The sequence below is a fragment of the Myotis nattereri genome, assembly GCF_964212035.1.
Source record: "Myotis nattereri genome assembly, chromosome: 8".
Taxonomy (NCBI): Eukaryota; Metazoa; Chordata; class Mammalia; order Chiroptera; family Vespertilionidae; genus Myotis; species Myotis nattereri.
The window spans coordinates 92,767,371-92,788,316 of NC_138083.1; the positions used below are offsets into that span (position 1 = coordinate 92,767,371).

General features: G+C 57.1%; 1 protein-coding gene across 3 annotated transcripts in view; it reads left to right on the top strand.

Moving 5' to 3' along the window:
- KCTD1 (potassium channel tetramerization domain containing 1) overlaps positions 1 to 20,946 on the top strand; it is a 68,648-nt gene that overhangs the window by 26,415 nt on the left and 21,287 nt on the right. For all 3 annotated transcript variants that reach the window (XM_081097437.1, XM_081097436.1, XM_081097438.1), the window contains exon 2: positions 10,744 to 10,922. In XM_081097437.1, coding sequence (XP_080953563.1) covers positions 10,759 to 10,922 — 164 coding nt within the window. In that variant the 5' untranslated portion in view covers positions 10,744 to 10,758. The remainder of the gene's footprint in view (positions 1 to 10,743; positions 10,923 to 20,946) is intronic.

The following is a 20,946-nucleotide window of genomic DNA, read 5'->3' on the forward strand; positions in this document are numbered from 1 at the left end:
CATCATCTCTCAGTATCCGTGGGGGATTGGTTCCGGGACACCCCCTCTCCCATGGGTGCCGAAACCCGTGGGTGCGCAAGGACCTATGTGAAACGGTGTATATCAGCGCTCGCAGTCAGCCCTCCACATCTGCGGGCTCCCCACCGTGGACTGAGAAGAATGTTTTCCATCCACAGCTGGTTGAACGCGGGGATGCGAAGCCCGCGGACAGGGGGCAGCTGTGTTTGTCCAGCGCCGCGTACCGCGCAGCGTAACATAGGCGGGGACCTCACGCTCGCTCAGAACCTGGGAGGCAGGGAACCACCGGGAAATGAGAGCGGCTGGCGGGGCGGCTAAAAGGGATCCATCCGAGGGAGGAAGGGTGCTTATGTGATACTTTCAACAATAAAAAATTTTTATATATATATATATTTTTATTGATTTCAGAGGAAGATAGAGGGAGAGAGAGAGAGAAACATCAATGATGAGAGAGAATCATGGATTGGCTGCCTTCCGCATGCCCCCTACTGGGGATCAAGCCCACAACCCAGGCATGTGCCCTTGGTCAGAATCGAACCCGGGACCCTTCAGTCCACAGGCCGACACTCTACTCACTGAGCCAGACCGACTAGGGCAACAATAAAATTTTTAAAAAAATAAACAAGAATGGCCGTATGAGCAATGTCTGTATAAACCGGTATGTTGTAAATAGCCCTTAAAATAACCATTACATTGTTTTAAGACAACAACAATCATTTGTAAAATCTTTAAAACCATCACTAAAAATAATAGCTAATTTTTTCCCCCCCAGTTCTATTTCGGGCACTAGGTAAATGCTTCTCATCACTTTCTAGGACCGATTTTTCACAGTAATCATTCTTGCGATCATCTGACAGGTGGGGAGACTGAGGCACCGAGCAGCTCCTCGCGCAGCAGGCGGTGGCCCCGGGACTGGCGGCCAGCGCCCTGGCCCTGGGCTCACGGCTTCATTCTGCCCCTGCTGATGTGTTAGTCATGTGTTTCCAAACAGAATTTATGAGGAGTAGCCGTAGTCCCTACGATTGTCACATAAAACACTTCACTTCGCTTAAAAACGTAACTTTCCTTGCAGAATAAACGCCCGCCCCGCCACACGTGCCGATTCTCACAGTCTCTCTGTTACCCGCGTGCGGCCGTATTGCTGAGTGACTTTGTGGGTCACGTCCCGGGAAGCCCTCTGCCCCTCTGAGCCCCGCGAGTGTCCGGTCTCCCCTCTGCATCTGTCCCGCCGGGCAGTGGGTCCACTGCCTTACATGGTCATGGAGAGACGGAAGGTCTGTGCGGAGGAAGGTGGGAGCGGAGCCGGGAGCACCCCCTTTCATCCTCCGGGACCTCCGTATGAAGTTGCCCAGCAAACGTTGGTTGGTGTCCGCAGTGCCAGGCCCTGCTGGCCCCTGGGTACAGGGAGCGAGGCGCAGTGCCACCCCACGGCCTGCCCTCAGCTGCTGATCTCCAGGGCGACTCTGAGTGCATGTCATTTGCCAAAACCCTCCCCCCCCCCACCCCACCCCCTCCGGCCGGTCCACCCCTCAGAGCTGTGGGGCGGGGGTCAGAGTCAGCCCCCGAAGGCCGGTTGGCCGCCTTATCCCATTTTTAAGCCTCAGCAGCACCCCCACTCCTGCCGCCTGCCTCGGAGCGTGGCCTGCACACCGGCCCCTGGTGCCCAGGTCACTGCTGTGGGCCGGGCCAGGCTTCTCCCGGGGAAGGACCCGGTGTTCACGTCAGAAAACCCCGGCCCGTCCTAGGCTTTCGTTTTCCCTCAGTTGACACTTGTGCCTGGTAACCCCCTGGGGCTGTGGGGGTTGTTTTTCTCTCTGGGGTGGGATGAGTAGGTAACAAATCAAATGGCAGTTGAGGGCCGCTGCCCTGAGCAGGGGTGGGAGCTTGAGGCCCCCCAAATCACTCGGTCTGGCCCTGCCAAGCACTGGGGGGAGTTAATGCACTGTTGGACCCAGGAGAGCAGCTGATGTTTCAGTTGCGAACTGTGTACGGCCCGGCCGGCCGAGATGATGTTATAAATCTCCCAATGGCCCTTGGCAGGGAGAAGGCTCCCGCCCCTGCCCGAGTGGAGCAGCCGCTGAGCTCATCGCTGGAGGGACATCAGAGCCTCAATTATGGGCCGCAGAGCCTGCCCTGCCATCCCAGCTGCTTACTCACTTCCCCTGTGAGCAAAAGTCAAAACAGATTTCCTTAAGTACTGGGGGGGCGGAGCGCGGGGGACGGGGGACCATAGGAAAGACAGCGGGGAGCGCTTACGCCCCCCCCCCCCCACTCCATTCCGATTGTATCTGCGGCCCTGCTGGTGCCCATCCTCCTCCGCTCCGCAGGCTGGGACCGTGGATCTGTGAGCTCCTGTCGGTGAACTTCGTCTGGGTCAAGGGTCCACGTGGTTCTCTAGAGCTTAGGCCCCCACGGTCTTCAGACATTGAGGGTCGTTCAGGTCTGTTATCAGGAAGGTCCCGGCAGATGGCGGGACCTGGAGAACGCCCTTAGCCTCCCAGGAACCCTCCCGGCTCCCACAGAGGAGGCTGTGGGCAGGCCCCGGGCACTAACCCGCCCTCCTGGGGGCTTGTGGCCAGGTGCTCGGAGAAGGAGGGGATGAGCTGGTCCCATGGCCCCCAGCACACACTTCCCGTCTCTCCCGGATGCTTCCTTTCCATCAGTGTCTCCCGTCGCCCTCTTGGAACAATCGAGGTGTAATAACAAGCAGCACCCCAGTGGGTGGACTGGGTGAGGGGCTCTGAGGCAGGCAGGCCCCCTGCTCGCTGAGCTCCGTGCTCCCCTGGCCGCGGCCTCCGTCCGTGGAGGCGGTCACCGCCGTGATGATCAGACCTCGCTCTCTCTTCCTCTCCGCGCGAGAGCACGCTGTTCCGGGAGCTCTGTGTCGGCTTCTTCGGGGCGTCTGTGCGTGTTTCCCACTCACCCTCTGGAAAGCCCTTCATTTCAGGGCGCGTCCCCTGCCTTCAAAGGAATTTCAAATTCCGGTTCTGACCTCCTGGGATGCTAGCTTTCTTAAGACGGCCGAGCGTCTACGGTTTGCACTTTTTAAAATCGTAGCGCTGGGAACTGAGCAAAGCCTGACAGGCCAGCGGGTGCGAGGGCGTGCGCCAGCCGTGCGGACACGCGCGGGGGGAGGTGAGATCGTGTGCCAGCGCCCCAGAACTCACCAGTGGCTGGGCCCCGATGGGAACTCTGTTTTCTCGAATCCTCGGGAAACCGTGTCTGAATTTAGAAACCTCCCTCCGTCGATGTCAGCACCCTGAGAAGCGCTGCGGCTTCCTGCCTCTTTAAAAGGTATCTGGGTCAGAGTTAGGAGTACCGGCCTTGTGATGTGGAATGCCCAAATATAGGTACGTCTGACTTAAAAATAACACGCCCTGGATTCATAAAGCCAGGCATGGTGTGTTTCCTGCGATGCCAAGTGACTCTTTGACCCCAAAATGGCTCCGTTAGCGACGTCGATCAATACTTCTCAGAGCATTTCAAGCATAACGTGACTTAAAATTTTTTATTTGGCCCGGCCAGTGTGGCTCGGTGGTTGAGCATCGGCCTAGGAACCAGGAGGTCATGATTCTGCTCCCGGTCAGGGCACAGGCCCGGGTTGTGAGCTCCATCCCCAGTGTGGGGCGTGCAGGAGGCAGCCGGTCCATGATTCTCTCTCATCATTGATGTTTCTCTCTCTCTCTCTCTCTCCCTCTCCCTTCCTCTCTGAAATCAATAAAAATATATTTCAAAAATAAAATAAAAATGTTTATTTGCCTGGTGACCTGGTCAGCAGGAATTCACTGTGCATGGGGCTCATTCCTGGGTTCGACTCTCAGCTCCCTGCAGCAGCCCAGCGCCCACCAGCGCTTGCTGAGCGAAGGAACCAGAGTGCACACACGCTTTTGAGCACACCTGCTGTGTGAGTTACAGTGAGCCAGTATGTGTACACACCTGTGTCTCTCCTTTTTTTTTTTTTTTTTTAATGCAAAAAGGTCAAGCCAGTAGGCATCTAAGACTCTTCAGAGGACGTTTGTTCCCGGGGATTCGAGTAAGGGTAGCAGGCATTTGGCTGTTGACACGGCTGGACAAGGCATTTTTATGGCCACGTCCAAGAAGTCTGTAGTCAAGTTTATTGTCTATGGAGAGGCAGATGTGTCCGGTAGTTAACATCTGGGACCGCAGTTAGAGGAGTAGCTACACGGCCGGGTCCCTGTGGGGGGGGGGGGGGGATGTCATTTCCTTGCATCGCTCCTGCCTTCTACGCACCCACTGCCCAGCCTAGGGCTGGCCGGGGGGAGGCCTATGGGTGGACTGCCCAGCCTGGGGCCGGCCAGGGGGAGGCCTCTGGGTGGATGGAGGCAGATCTGTCCCTTCCCTGGTGAGAGCCAGAGCCCGGGCAGCCTCATGGAGAGGGTAACCCTACCCCGTGCCCAGTGGCCAGCGTAACTGTCACAGTGAATCCATTATCAGGTCGTTACAGGCTGGCCACCTCAGCCAGAGCCAGCTTCCGCTCCCAGAAGGTGCTAATGCTTCGCAGGGTGCGGAGGTTTCTGGTTTCAGACAGGAGGCCTCTGTGGGCTCCAGGGCAGCTCCAGGGCAGCCTTGGCTGCCGTGCTCCCATCCACAGCGCCTGGGCGCAGGCGGCTCAGCGAGCAGGCGGCTCAGCGAGCAGGTGCGGGCAGGCCTCCACCCCCTCGCTCTGCTGGGGTGTAGATCTGGGAGCCGGGGGGCCAGGGAGCGCCAGACGGCCAGACAGCCCGGGCGTGTGACATCAGCGATGCCCGGCCTTTCAGTATCACAGCAGAGCTCCCATGTCAGGTCAGCCGCGTGAGCCGCGTGACCCGAGGCCCATTTAATTCTCCGCCGCACACTTCCTCCCTGCAGGGGCCAGGGGAAGGAGTGCTGGCCCACGTTCAGGCGTATTTCTGTCTGTCTGCTTTCGACCCTTCACGTACAAATATCCCAAAAGGCCCGATCGCCAAGGTGAAATAGCGCAGCGAGCCCAGGGTGTGTTCATCGATCTAATTGGGCAGTAAGTCGTTTCCTCTTCAAAAACAGCACTTCGCACAAGTTCAGAGGTTCAGCACCGGGAAGCACAAAAGAACAGAAACAGAACCAGCCTTTGCTTGTAACAGCATCACCTGGTCCGACCCCCGTCATATTTGCTGTGTTTGATTCGGGACATTTCATTGCTGCTCCTCACACTTGTGCGAAAATGGCCTTTTCCCTGCAGAACTGTAACAGGGAACACTTTCACTTTAATGCTGTTTTATTTATTTTCTTTAATCCTCTCCCGAGGGTATGTTTTTATTGATTTTTAGAGAGAGGGGGAAGGGAGGGGCCCTGGCCAGGTGGCTCTGGTGGTTGGAGTTGGTTGCAGATTCAGTCCAGGTCGGGGTGCGTATGGAAGGCAACTAATCGATGCTTCTCTCCCTCTCTCTCTCTCTCTCTCTCTTTCTCTCTCTAAAAAAAAAAAATCAGTAAACATATTCTCAGGTGAGGATTAAAAAGAAAACTTCTTTTAAAAAATAAAATGAAAACTCTCTGTGATGTTTTAAAATATCCAAGAAATCTAATTTAAAAAAATGAATTCAACTATAAAAAACAGAGCAAAATTCTATCAAAATGTTTCTTTTTTTTCTTCTTCTTCTTCAAGTTTTGGAAAAACATTCAGAGCGGAGAAATTGTGGCAAGTAGTCGCTGTTTTCATGGTCCCAGCTTGGGAATCTGATGAGGGAGCATCAGATACGTTTTCCATGAAGAAAGCGGTGCGTGGACTGGGGAGCAGCAGTAGGAAGAGTGACATTGGGAGATTCAAGGTTAGAAAGTCACTGCGATTAATCAACACAGGCATTCTGAAACAACAACTAGTTTTTCTGTGTGTTTTTTTAAAATATTTTTTTATTGATTTCAGAGAGGACGGGAGAGGGAGAGGGGGAGAGAGATAGAAACATCAATAATGAGAATCATGGATTGGCTGCCTCCTGCGCCCCCCCCCCACCCCCCCACTGGGGATGGAGCCCGCAACCTCAGGCCTGTGCCCTGAACAAGAACCGAACCCTCACCTCCTGGTTCATAGGTCGATGCTCAACCACTGGGCCACACCGGCTGGACAGAAGCCTCCTGTTTTTCGTAAGCTGCGAAATTAAGAATTTGATCTGAAAAGAAAAACCAGTGCAGCTCAAGTGCCATTTCACTTTAGGAGCCCGCGGTGATGATTTAATTCTCCGCTTCCTTTCATCCGCTTTGTCCGAAGCACATAGCATCGTGTGGCGGTCTGCCTGCTGTCAAACGTGTCTGCACCCTCATCCTGCTGTGTTACCCTGTGCAACGCTGTCGTTCCCGCCCCTGGATCTCACCTCCTCCAGGTCGTTAAACGTTCGCTGGATCCGTGGCGTCTCCTCTGTCCGTCTGGTTTCCTGGTCTGTCGCACGTCACCCTTCACGTGCAGAAGGAAAGAACCCCTTGCCCTCCTCTGTGCCAGGCACTGTGTCGCAGTCCTGCACACACACGTTCCTCTCGCTGCCGCCTCGCGCTGTGTGGGGCGGGAGGGCTCACCCCTGTCTTGGGGATCAGGAACCTGGAGCCGGTAGGTTTGGTAGCATCTTGAGGATGACCCAAAGGCTAGGCCTGAGCCGGAACCAGGCCTTCAGACTCCAAAACCCAGGACGCATCCTCCCGTCACCTTCAGGGGTTCTGTACAGGGGACCGCCAGCCATGGAATGTCTTGAAAGTTGTTTTTCCTTAAAATATGCTTTGCTTTACTCTCTTCAGGCAGAAATAGATCCTTCTTCAATAGTATGTTCTATACTTACCCATCTAAGCTCGTCTGGGGTTTGGTTTGGGGATGACGTAATTGTGGATGAAATTGGTCTGGGCTGCAGGACCAGTGCCTGCGCTTGTTATGAATATGTGAGTGAAGAACCAGTAGGGCCCGGCCGGCGTGGCTCAATGGTTGATCCTCGACCTATGAACCAGGAGGTCACAGTTTGATTCCCAGTCGGGCACATGCCCGGGTTGTGGGCTCGGTCCCCAGTAGGGGGCGTGCAGGAGGCAGCCCATCAATTATTCTCAACATTGATGTTTCCATCTCTCCCTCTCCCTTCCTCTCTGAAATCAATAAAAAATATATATATATATATATATATTTTTTTTTTTAAAAGCGTCAGTAGACTGTGGGCTTGGGGATGGTGTACTTTTGGATGAATTTTGTATGGGCTGCAAGACCAGTGCCGGCGCTCTGTGAACGTGTGAGTGAGGAGTCAGTAGGCTCTGTGAGTGTGAGGGGGGCCCCTGTGAATAGAGTGGATGGAAGATTTGGGGTCCAGTGTGGGTGCTCAGGAGACCCCTCATTCTAATCCTCCGCTGACGTCAGAGGTCGGCAAACACTGTCCTCTGAGTCAGCCGGACACACATTCCTCACACATTTTGAAGCCCTGCTGGGCCTCTCGTTGTTTTTAGCTCCTGTGCAATTATAAGAAAAGACTTGTTTCTCTCTTCAGGGTCATTCTGCTACTTAATAGGAACCATAGAGCTTGCCCCACCTGGTTGGAGCCCAATGCATAATACTCGAGTGAAGGAAGAAGCAAATGAGGCCTCTCACGAAACACACGGACATTACATTTGAGAGTCCTGTTAAATGATGAAGTAAAGTGGTCAGTCAGGTGATGTTTTTCTACAAAACCATTCCGCTGAGCCCAGTAGGATTGTGTCGGCCCTGAGATGACACTCCCGAGGCGACCACGGATTAGCAAGGGGGCAGGGTCCTGGGCTCCGAGACTCTGATTACAGCCTGCACGCCCTGCCAAGGGCCACTCGGAGATTTAGAACGTCATTCGCAGGCCGCACACAATTATCAGCTCAGAACACAGCCTGCTCTGTGTGGTCAGACATTCAACCAACTCCCCGCTAGTGCCTTGGCAGGGCCGGACCAAAGGATTCCGCGGGCCTTCTACGGGCCGAGGGCCGGACATTCCCGACCCCTGCTACATGCTGGCCAGCTACCAGAAAACAGAATTCATCAAAACACTCTCTCCAGACAGCGCGTGTAACACAGATGCTACTTGAGTGGATGTGTGTGATGTGTGTGAGTGTGTGTGTGTGTGTGTGCGCGCGTGTGCATGTACTTTAAACCAGGGGGAAATTTGCGGGAAAGGTAGGATTGGTATGAAATACCTGTGCTGCTCGATCGAATGACAGGAATTACAACATCAAATTATACAGGTAAGCCTTTTACTATTGACGTGCTTTTCTGGAAATATCCCTAAGAAACCCGCTTCCTTTCCCAGTGAAAGAGGCAATATAGTCCAACCTGATAGTGGTCCTGATAGTGGACCCTGACAGAAGGCAGGGCGTACGGACATCTTCACAAATACAGTCATTAAACTCCCAGCGTGAGCCCCGCGTTGATGCAGGCAGTGCCCCCGGCTGCCGCGAGGCGGGCAGGGAGGCTGGCGCCCATCGGAGGCAGGCTCTCATTGGCTCCTCTGCCCAGGCGCCTGCGGGCACATCCTGGAAGGGCCCGCCTGCCACGAGGAATCGCTGCTCTGCTGGGGGGTGAGGCGAGTGTTCAGCGACAAGGAGGCCGCAGACTAAGTGTGTGAAACACACACCACCCAGGAGCCTGGCAGACCCGCCCACCCAGACGTGGGGAAGGAGAACCGGAGAGAAACTTCCAGAAGCTTTTGGACGGCAGAGCCTTGTAGTCAGATCTGGTGACTCGGATGAGAGGAAAGAGTGAGCGTCTTCCTGGCTTTTGAACAGCGCCTTTCACTCCCGTTTCAGTGAGTGGAGAGCAAGGTGTTCTGATTGGAGGAGTTTTCTCTGAGATTATTTTCTTCTTAAGTAGATTTCAGGGGAAATGTGAGTAGATCTTAGGTATCCATGTGCACACAGCTGTTCAGCCACCAGATCAAGGTTTAGAGCTGCTGAGCTCTTACCCGTCCCGGTCAGCGCCCTCCACCGGCCACGCTCTGCACCTCATCGCCGTCAGTCCCCCCACAGGCCACGCGCTGCACCCGTCACAGTCAGTCCCCCCACCGGGGCCAGCACCTGAGCGTGGCCGTCCCAGGTCCACGTTACCGTCCGCCATTCGTGGGGATGGGCCACGGGAAGGGCGAGTGTCCGCACCCTCTCCCGGCACGTCCTCTGCGAGATCCGTGGGTGCTGTGTCGCCTCATCATTCCCTTCCTCACTGTGTGGCCTTCAGTGTCTTTTATTCTCATAAACTCAGTGAAGGGGAGAAGCCGTGTTGGAGGGGCGAGGGAAACACGTGTGTTGCGGGTCACAGGCCATTTGTCTGCAGCTCGCAAACACCACCGTCCCTCCGTGTCCCCGTGGGTGAGACATCCACGTTCTCCATGCTGTGGGCCTCATGTAGTGACACAGATTCATGCTGTCCAATGCGACAGCCACCAGCTGCACGAGGCCACGAAATTAAAATGTAAATTCATTAAAGTTAAAAGCTCAGTTCCTCAGGGGCCTGAGCCACACGGCCGATGCTCGGGTGCCCGATGCTCCCCTCCGATGTGGGGGAGGGGACCACCCAGGATGGTACAGACCAGGAAGCTGGCCCTGCCCCTGGGGCTAGTCCCCTCCCAACCCCAGCGGAGGAAACACGGGTTTAATGTTTAAAGTCGGCAACATCCATACATTTATGATTTCCGATGTCAATGGTACGTATTCCGAGAAATCTGGAACCCTTCAGCCGATCCGTTATGCTTCTCCCTCCCGGCCAGGCCTGGCAGCGTGGGCTGTGCTGAGCGAGGTCACCGTCCAACACAGCATCGGCCCTGCAAACCTGCCCCTTTGCCCGGCCCCCGCCGGCAGGACGGAGGGTGTGTCCAATCGGAAAACTATTACAGGCGCTGCGGCCCTAGACCGGGTATGACCGGGAGGGGTGGGGGGACCACTTTCTAACAGGAAGTCAGGGGGTACATGGCCCCTAAAAGCAGAGGCCATAGGCTTCCATTTTCAAATATTTCTACGTCTCCACGGAGAGGATGTAACGCTTCCCTTTCCCAAAGAGCACCATTCCGCCCGGCCGGCGTGGCTCAGTGGTGAACGTCGACCTGTGAACCAGGAGGTCAGGGTTGGTTCGATTCCCGGTCAGGGCACAGGCCCGGGTTGTGGGCTCCATCCCCAGTGTGGGGCGAGCAGGAGGCAGCCGATCCATGATTCTCTCTCATCACTGATGTTTCTATCTCTCTCTCCCTCTCTGAAATCAATAAAAATACATTTAAATAATAATAATTTAAAAAATAGAAATGGAGGGAAACACCGTGTGGGACCAGGTGCTGAGAAGTCAGTACTCACTTCCACGGCATGGAGTTAAGCTTCCCAAGCGCTGGGAGAGCGTCCGTATTCACGCACGTGGTGTGCATCGTGTCAAGTGCCGGTTAGCTCTTCGGTTGGTCTGTGCCTCCCTCCCCCCCGCCCCCCGTGCCAGCTGCCGCTCGCTAAGGGCGGGGATTCGGGAGTGAAATTGGCCGGAGCCCTCGGGAGACTGGAATCGACCCACGATTCGGACGAGCGTGAGCGAGCTCCTCGGTCCTGAGCCTGGACGCCATCCCTCGTCCAGAGCTCGTTCTTCTCGCACCTGTTCTCACAGACGTGAGCGCCTGCGGGTTCTATGACCCAGTGCGCGTCACAGGCCTGGTCCCCGGCGTGTGCCTTATGATGTGCGTCCCCCTCTCGCCCCTGAAGGAAGAACGCGTGTCTAACTTGCTTCTCTCCCCGTAGGACAGTCGGCCCAATATGTCCAGACCCCTGATCACTCGATCTCCCGCGTCTCCACTCAACAACCAAGGCATCCCGACGCCCGCCCAGCTCACCAAGTCCAATGCGCCTGTCCACATCGACGTCGGCGGCCACATGTACACCAGCAGCCTGGCCACGCTCACCAAGTACCCCGAGTCCAGGTAACACCCGTGCATGTGCTGACCTCACTCTTTCCCTGTGGCCGGCGGAGCCGCGTGGCCTCACGGGCTGGGCGAGGCCTGAAAGCGCGTGGTGCTGCCCTCGGATGCGCTGCCGCTCCTGCAGGTCAGGGCTGGGCCCGCCACTCAGCCAGGACCTGTGGGAAGCTCGCGGGGGCGGGGGGCTGTGCTGTTGCGCTCTGCAGAGAGCTCCCCGTTATTTTAGTGCAGGACCAGGAGGACAGTGATTTCCACCCGGACTTGCCTTCTGGCCTTTTCTAAAGCTCATTGCTGCCCGACCGCTGTGGCTCGGTGGTTGAGCATCGACCTATGAACCAGGAGGTCACGGTTCAATTCCCAATCGGGGCACATGCCTGGGTTGTGGGCTCAAACCCCAGTAGGGGGCGTGCAGGAGGCAGCCAGTCTATGATTCTCTCTCATCACTGATGTTTCTAGCTCTTTCTCCCTCTTCCTTTCTCTCTAAAATCAACCTATATATAGCTATACTAATAAAAGCCTAGTTGGTCCTCCCACCTCGCATCATGCCCTCACTTCATCACAAGATGGCCTCCCTCACGTTGTCACAGGAAGACCGCCACAAGATGGATGGCAGCGGAGGGCAGTTGTGGGCAACCAGGCCAGCAGGGGAGGGCAGGGAGGGGCGGGAGGGCAGGGAGGGGCAACCGGGCTGGCAGGGGAGGGCAGTTGGGGGCGATCGGGCTGGCAGGGGAGGGCAATTGGTGGCAATCAGGCTGGCAGGGGAAGGCAGTTGGGGGCGATCAGGCTGGCAGGGGAGAGGTTAGGAGGCAATCAGGCTGGCAGGCAGAAGTGGTTAGGGGCGATCAGGCAGGCAGGAAGGCGAGTGGTTAGGAGCCAGCGGTCCCAGATTGTGAAAGGGATGTCCAACTGCTGGGCCTAAACCGGCAGTCGGACATCCCCCAAGGGGCCCCAGATTGGAGAGGGTACAGGCCGGGCTGAGGGATACCCCCTGTGCACGAATTTTGTGCACCGGGTCTCTAGTACACATATAAAAAGCTGATATGCAAAGTGTCCCCTCGGGAGTTCGACCAGGGGACCAGGAGTTTGATCACTCGCTATGACATGCGTTGACCACCAGGGGGTGGCACGGAACATGGTGGGCGGCCGGAGGCAGTGGGGCACTGAGGGAGCGAGGGAAGGAGGAGGCAGGGAGGCCGGGAACCTGATCGCTGGCCAGGCCTAAGGCCTCTAGTAAAACATATTTTAAAAAAAACAAAAAGAGACACCCACAGCCACGTAAGGCAGGTATGTGCTTGGAGCGTGAGGATGGCTCCTGCTCACTCCCTGACGGGCAGCGCCGGCACTGGAAGGAGTGGACGAGGGCAGTAGCAAGGGGCTGCGCACACACTCTCAGGGCCACTGAGTTCCATCGTCGGACGTCCCTGTGGCTGCCAGCCCACGGCGCCTCCTGCCGGCCGAGTGCGAGGCTCCAGGCTGAGCCTTCATGCCCGAGTTCCCGTTTCACACCCGCATCCCCGACGCGGGCCCAGCAGCATCAGACCACGTGTCAGCACTTCAGCAAGAGGCCGAACCACAAGTGCATCCTGCTGGCCACACAGTTCCCAGAGCTTTTGTTCAGAACCATCGCGTGGCGCCCAGGAGAAAGCCTGGAATGGTCCCCTGGCCTTAGCTCGCGGGGATCACGGCTCAGGGTGCAGGCCCGGTTACCCGTCACGGGGGCTGTGGCTCCTGGGAGGGGACGTCAGGCTGGCGCAGACGGAGGGAACGTGTCCCGTGGCCGGGGAAGTGCACCCAGTAGGCCTGGTCAGGCGAAGGCGGGCAGTTGGGTTGGTAAGACTGGTTGATCTTTAAAAGGAGAAAATGAGTTTCCGGAGGGATTGACCAGGAGGACAAGGGCCCAGCAGATGAGGGGGGAGGTTTCTCCGGGGCAGGAGGGGAGGTGCCCCTTCCCCGTCTCCTTCCTGTCTCCTTCCCATCGCGCAATACTGCTTTTCCCAGCTGCCCCCGTGCCACAGGCGAAGGGCCAATGCAACTGGCCTCAGGAGACTTGTTCTTTCAAACGATGAAACGAACTTTGTTTAGAGCTGAAAAGCCGTCTGCCGGCCACTTCCTGTGAGCCACCGGTGGACTCATGAGCTTCCTGGCCACTTGGAGCAAAACAGGCCTGACCTTGATGGGAATCGAACGCATCGAGTCTGTCTTCGCGATGTGTTTCCCTGCCAGGGGCCAGTGGATGTTTATAACATCGTCCCCGGGCCATACAGAAGTCCCTTTCTTAACCATCAGCCTGCTCAATGCGGTCACACTGTCATTAGCCCCCCTAATGCCCTGGCAGGGCCAGACCACATGATTTGGAGGGCCTTATACGGGCCCCCTGGCCCTCCGCCAGCCCCCGATGGGCAGTGGGATAAATAGCTCTGGCTCTTGTCTGCCCGTGGATTTCAGGAAGTTCTTCATTTCAGTCTCATTGTCCGGTCCAGGAAGTCTGCCCACAGCAAGGGGCAGGGTGGTCTCGGACCAGTGACCTCGCCACGTGCCGATGGCTGCTTGGTCAAGAGGAAGCGACGAGCAAACCCCCGGGACCAGCTCTGGCCCCAGCGGCTCTGCCCAGGGAGGAGCAGCACGCGGGGCAGCACCCGGGGGTGGGGGCTGCTTCCCACATTGGGGGTGTCTGGGCGCATTGATGCATTTGTCACCTCCCTTCCTATCGCTAATGGAACGGGAGACCCAAGAGAGCCCCCCAGTGCGGCGAGCTATCTGAGGGTTCACAGCTGGGCACAAACACATGCATGCACCGATTAGAAGAAAACTACAATGAAAATTCATTTCCAAAGCATGCCTCTCCCCAGGCCCCAGCTTTTTAAACGCTGTCAGACCCGCCACAGCCTTCCGTGCCCACGCACGGTGCCTGGCCCACGGCAGACGCTGGCTGGGTGTCCGCTGAGGTGTTTGTGTAATAATAAGCTCTCCTAGTTACTGTTGGAAAAGTTCATTAGTGAGGTTATTTACAAAAGATTCCGGGAATCGCTCACAAGGCTAATGTGTGAAACTTACTCCACTGTGGTCTTGAGAGCAGTTTCCTCAAACAGCTTAGAGTCGGCACCGCCGTTCCCTGCAGCCCCTGGAGCTCCGGCCAATGCTGTCCCCTGACACAGGGCTGGCCTTCACTTCTTTACGGCCACGAGGGCCGACAGGAACACGTGTGGATGAATTTCCAGGAGGGGCTGCGTGTGGGCGCGTGGAGAGCGTCGTGGGCAGGAGGCCACCCCAGCGCGTTCTTCTCACGTCTGCTGTTCGTCCCGACAGCATCCTCCCGACAGCATCCTCCCGACAGCATCCTCCCGACAGCATCCTCCCCGACTGCATCCCCCCCGACAGCATCCCCCCCGACAGCATCCTCCCAACAGCATCCCCCCCGACAGCATCCCCCCCGACAGCATCCCCCCCGACAGCATCCCCCCCGACAGCATCCTCCCGACAGCATCCCCCCCGACAGCATCCCCCCCGACAGCATCCCCCCTGACAGCATCGCCCCCGACAGCATCCTCCCCGACTGCATCCCCCCCGACAGCATCCCCCCCGACAGCATCCTCCCAACAGCATCCCCCCCGACAGCATCCCCCCCGACAGCATCCCCCCCGACAGCATCCCCCCCGACAACATCCTCCCCGACAACATCCTCCCCGACAGCATCCTCCCCGACAGCATCCTCCCCCCGACAGCATCCTCCCGACAGCATCCTCCCCAACAACATCCTCCCGACAGCATCCTCCCGACAGCATCCTCCCGACAGCATCCTCCCCGACAGCACCCTCCCGACAGTATCCTCCCGACAGCCTCCTCCCGACAGCACCCTCTACGACAGCACCCTCCCGGCGCAGGACCTGCCTCACCTTCTGGAATCTTTCACCGGAAGGAAGCCCCTCCGTCAGCGCAGCGAGGGTCTGCCGTGTGTGTTCCGTGGGAATAACACCGCGTGCAGGTTACCTGGGGGCGGGGGGGAGGGCTCTTTATGTGTAGACAATCGCCTGCCCCTCCCCGAAGCAGAAGCACTCATTCCCAGCCAAGACACCTGGAGTTACACGTGCAGCCAGTCACACGAGGGACCCCGGTCTGCCGGACGCCCAGCCAGTGGTCACAGAAACGATCCATGACAGCGCCTCTCTCTCCTTCCGCTGGAAATGCAGGGTCTCAGCCTCCAGTCGCTGAGTGGCCAGTGTTCTGCTTCTGGACGGTTCGTCTCAGATGCCTGCAGACAGGACGCAGCAGTCGCTCGGCCCCAGCGCGGCTCGTGGCTGGGCGCGGGGAGCTTGCGCGCTGGGCTCTGACGGTGGCCGCCGCGCCCTGTGGGAGGACGAGGGAGAGGAAGCGTGGCCGGGTGGAGGCTGAGAAGTCTGCTGTCGTCCTACAGCGTGTCCGCCTTTCATAGGCTCCTATCCCAGCAACATCCCCGGGCGCTCCACACGGGGGCAGGCCCATCTGCAAAAGAAAGTATAAAAATCCGTATTTCAGCCCTGGCCAGTGTGCTCAGTGGTTAGAACACTGGCCTGAGGACTGAAGGGTCAGGGGATCAATTCCTGGTCAAGGGCACGTACCTGGGTTGCAGGTTCCATCCCCGGCCCTGGTTGGGGCGCATGTGGGAGACAACCAATTGATGTGTCTCTCTCACATCAGTGTTTCTCTCCCCCCCCACCCCCTCCCCTGCTACCTTCCGCTTTCTAAAAACCAATGGAAAAAATTATCCTCAGGTGATGGGTGTTTTTTTTAACTGTATTTCAGCTTGGCTGGCGTGGCTCAGGGGTTGCACATCGGCCTCTGACCCAGGAGGTCACAGTTCGATTCCCGGTCAGGGCACAGGCCCGGGTTGTGGGCTCCATCCTCAGTGTGGGGCGTGCAGGAGGCAGCCAATCCATGATTCTCTCTCGTCATCGATGTTTCTATCTCTCTCTCCTTTCCTCTCTGAAGTCAATAAAAAGAAACACATTTATATTTTAAATCCATACTTCAGACCCCAAGGCCATTGGCTCTTGGCTGGGCTGTCCGAGTCCATCCAGGCGGCGGTGTCTGTGCAGATGACACCGTCCCTGGCCGTGGCCGCCGTGGCTACACGCGTCGCTGTGCTGCGTGATGGCATCGCTGGCTGTTCGCCTTGGTCGCTGGCCACGCCTCCTTGTATTCTTGTGCAACTTCTCTCCCCGCGTTCCCGTGCTCGGGAGATAAGTTATGAGTGTGTGGAGCAGCCAGCGCCACTCGCAAACAGTGGCGAACCTGCCGGGCGAGCGGGCTGCCAGGGGAGGTGAACCTGAGCTCGCCCAGACCTGTTCCCCGGCTGCGCTGCTCCCGGCCTCCCACCCGCTCGCCGGGCGCGGCCAGGCCCCGCCAACCCCCCTTCCCCCAAAACTGATCTTTTTTTTATTTGAATGAGGAAAGACACTTATGTTAAGCAGCTTACAGAGAATCGTAGCTACGGTTAGAGAACATTCTATCAACGTGAGTCAGGATGTACACTGAGAACGCAGCAGCAGGCTCTCCGTCGAGCATGTCGGGAAGCACAGGGAGGTTTATCTGAAATATGAGAGACGACAGTTGTGGGGTTTCATAACCGAAAACTGACTTTTTAAGCCGCCACTTGGCAGGCCCGCGGGCTCGCGAGCTCACCTGAACGCCGAAAGCGCCTCTGGTCTTCACGCAGCGAGCACTCAGTACCGAGGAAAAGGGGGGTCTGTTCAGGGGGTCCTGCTGATCCACAATCCTGGGGTCCCCAGGAAGGGACTCCATCAAACACCCCCTGACCCTGCATCGCCAGGTCGGGGGGACGGGGGTGAGAGGAGATTGCTGGGCACGTTGACCTGCACCGGAGTCAGGTGGGCGCAGCCCGTGTTACACACGAATGAACCTCTTCCCCGAGCAGAGGCCTGTGACCGTCAGGAAGGCAGACAGTGGCGACGCGGTTTGCTCTTCCAGGCGCGCGTCCTGTCGGCTGGAGGGAGCACTTTTTATTTGTTTTTTCTTTTTTGTGGGTTTTTTAAAAATACATTTTTATTGATTTCAGAGAGGAAGGGAGAGGGAGAGAGATGGAAACATCAATGATGAGAGCCATCGATCGGCTGCCTCCTGCCCACCCCACACGGGGGATCGAGCCCGCCACCCGGGCCTGTGCCCTTGACCAGAATCCAACCCGGGACCTCCTGGTTCCTAGGCGACACTGAACCCCGGAGCCCCCGGCCGGGCTTGCGAAGCAGCTGTCACCCTGTGTGCCGCTGTGTAAGCCTCAGCAGAAGCTGCGACCTGGCTGCGTGCGCGGCTCGCGCAGGATTTCCAAATGAAGCTGTAGGAGCAACACGCATGGGAACCAATGGCGTCACATGGCTGAAACCTGCCCCCTCCTCTGTGTGATCACCTGACGGGAGAGGGAGAGGGAGGAATTCTTGTTCCAGCTGAGACTTTGTTTGTGAACGCTGTGCAGGTTCGGGCTTGGTTCTGCGCTTTGTGGAGAGGGACGGGAGGCGTAGCAGTAGATACACCTACCGCCCAGCGCCCTGGGCACCGGCCGGGCCCGGGGGGAATTCTTGAATGAGGGTGTAGGTTGCACAAGACACACACCCACGGCAGCACAGGCTGGCGGGCACAGCCCCAGGCACACGCGCCTGCGCCTCTCCTTACTCCCAGCCGCTCCCCCGACCCCCGAGAATGTCGTCCTTGAATCGCAGCTGACAGCTACTTCATACGCCATAGACCTGGTGTCACTGGGAGTTAGTGGCTGTTTAGGTAATCCTGCAACGTATATTTGACATTTTATTAAGCTTCTCGGGTTACAAAGCCAAGGAGCCCACCATCCACTGTGATTGGAAGAAGCAATTAGAGTTTTGGGGTTTTTAGCAAAAGGGGGTTTGGACAGTTTGCGTGCTCTTCACGGTGTTTGGATGCTTTTGAGGCTGCAGAAGTGCGACTCGTCCCCCACTGTCAGCGCTCCCCCTTCCGAGGCCCAGCCCCAGGCGAGGTCTCCTCCCCGGCCCTGTCACCCGAAGCCCAGTTTCTGGAAGTTCCTGCCTGAGCGTCCCAGTCACGCTGAAGTCGAGAGAGAGAGAGAGAGAGAGAGAGAGAGAGAGAGAGAGAGTCATTCCTTCCTTTTCCTGCATCCAGTCGCCTGGATGCTCTGAGGATGTGAGCGGGTCTCTGCTGTTGTTGTAAGGCCTTGAATAGTGTCAGTTCGTGTGTGTGTGTGTGTGTGTGTGTGTGGTGTGTGTGGTGTGTGTGTGCATGTGGTGTGTGTGGTGTGTGTGATTGTGGTATGTGGTGTGTGTGATTGTGGTATGTGGTGTGTGTGGTGTGTGTGTGTGTGGTGTGTGTGTGTGTGTGGTGTGTGTGTGTGTGTGTGTGGTGTGGGTGTGTGTGTGGTGTGGGTGGGGTGTGGTGTGTATGTGTATGTGGTGTGGTGTAGGGGGGGTGTATGTGTAGGGGTGTGTGTGGAGTGTGTGTGCATGTGGTGTGTGTGTGTGGTGTGGTGTGTGTGTGTGTGTGTATGTGCATCTGGTGTGTGTGGTGTGTGTGTGTGTGTGGTGTGGGTGGGGTGTGGTGTGTATGTGTGTGTGGTGTGGTGTAGGGGGGTGTATGTGTAGGGGTGTGTGGAGTGTGTGTACATGTGGTGTGTGCGTGTGGTGTGGTGTGTGTGTGTGGTGTATGTGTATGTGCATGTGGTGTGCATGTGGTGTGTGGTGTGTGTGTGTGTGTGCATGTGGTGTGTGTGTGTGTGCATGTGGTGTGTGGTGTGTGTGTGCATGTGGGGTGTGTGTGTGCATGTGGTGTGCGTGTGGTGTGTGTGTGTGTGTAGGAAGGGGTACCACTGGGAGTCATGGTGGATTCACTTATTTTCTTCTTTACAAGCTTCTGTCAGATTTTGGAAAAGCTTTTCCCTAGACTCCAGTAAATTGTATTTTTCTTGTTCTGTCTGTATTTAAATCCTAGCCCGAGGGGATGTGTTTATTCATCTGAGAGAGGGAGAGAGAGAAACGTGAGTGAGAGAGACGTGGATCGGCTGCCTCCCACACCTGCCGGCCAGAAACGGAACCACAGCCTGCGGCCGGTGGGCTGGCGTCCAGTCGATGGCCCGGCCAGGCTGTTCCTTCTTTCTTAGACTCTGGTGAAGCCTCTGGGTTTTCACCCGGGACGAAGCAGGCAACTGGAGTACTTGGTTGTAAGCTGCTGTTTTGTTGGCCCCGTTGCAGGAGGGAAAATAAACTGGTAAATTGAAAGTAGAGACACTGGCTTTGCCGTCGTCCTCTCTCGGCATCACATCATTCATGCGCTGCTTTTATGTGAAGTGACTGCTCTGACAGGGTCAGCAAATCCCCACGGTCTGGAAGAGAACTCCAGAGGCAGTGGGAGCAGGCTCCACTCACGTCCTGTTGTCGCTGATCATCTCAAAGCTGGGGGAGGGGGGGGCATGGAGAGCCGCCGCCATGGGAGGAGGCGCCCAGAGTCCAGTCATTCATCACGGACACCGACCCACGGGTGGGCGAGCCAAACCCTTCCCTCAGACGGGGGCACTGATCGGTGATTAGGTCTCTGACACTCAGATGGGGTCATTGATCAGTGATTAGGGCTCTGACACTCAGATGGGGTCATTGATCAGTGATTAGGTCTCTGACACTCAGACGGGGGCATTGATCAGTGATTAGGGCTCTGACACTCAGAGACCCACGAAGAAGAGCAGCTATGGAAAATATGTTAAATTCAGTGGGAGCACATGCAAGAGTGTGTCTGACAGAAACTAGATACAAGACTGGAAAGGAGACGCCGCAAGGTGAAGAAAGAGTGGCAGGAGCTGGGAGTCAGGACAGACGGACGCTGGGAGTCAGGGGCAGATGGACACTGAGAGTCAGGACAGACGGACGCTGGGAGTCAGGACAGACGGACGCTGGGAGTCAGGACAGACGGACGCTGGGAGTCAGGGGCAGCGTGGAGGGGGCTGGCCTCCACTCGGGGAGGAGAGATTGTCGCTCGGCCACCTGGGCAAGTTGTCAGCCGGCTCTGCCCTCAGTTTCCCCATCAGTGAAATCAAAATGTTACGTGTAAATACTCCCTAGAGTTGTGAGGATTAACTCAGATCATCTGTAAATTTAGCAGAATGCCTAACACAGACTCAAAAACAATATTAACCTTGTCCAGCTGGTGTGGCTCAGTGGTTGAGCATCGACCTATGAACCAGGAGGTCACAGTTCAATTCCCAGTCAGGGCACGTGCTGGGTTGCGGGCTCGATCCCAGTGGGGGGCGTTCAGGAGGCAGCTGATCAATGGTTCTCTCACCATTGATGCTTCTATCTCTCTCCCTCTCTCCTCTTCTCTCTGAAATCCATTTAAAAGATGGCTTTTATAATATGTTCTCTCTGAATAGTAATTATTAATGGAAACCATATTCCAGAGTTTTAAACCAAGAGAAAAGGTGTGTGTGTGAGAAATTCCTCCCGATACAGGCAGCCTGTTGGGGTGGGGGACTGGGGGGCAGGCCTGCCCCCACTACAGGCTCACAGGCCCCAGCAGAAAGCAGGAGGAAACTCACCAGAACCCACCGGCCGAGAATGCCTGTGGCTCCCTCGGGGGGTTAGGATGCTCGGGTCCTGGACTGACCATAGCACAACAGCCGCTGCCCCAGCCGTGAGCTCCAGGCAGGCGCTCCCCCACCAGGGCCAGGGCTAGCTGCCTTAGGAGCCTCCCCCACCAGGGGCAGGGCTAGCTGCCTTAGGAGCCTCCTCCGCCCCATGCCCTCCCCCCGCCCCTGTGCCCGGCAGGAGGTCATGTGCAGGGAGCCCCGGCTGGGCCTGGCGTGCTCTGAAGGGCGGGCCTGTCAGCGGCGGGCACAGGCGGGCACGGCTCCCCCAGGGCAGGGGAGTCGCTGGCTCAGCCCCGCCCTGAGGGGGGGCCTCTGGCCTCGGCTGGTTCCCTGGCGGCGCTGTCCCCTCTGCAGGGGGGTCATGGCGTTGACCTGGTGGGGATGTGGAGACCCAGGCCGTGTCGCGACGTGGCGAGC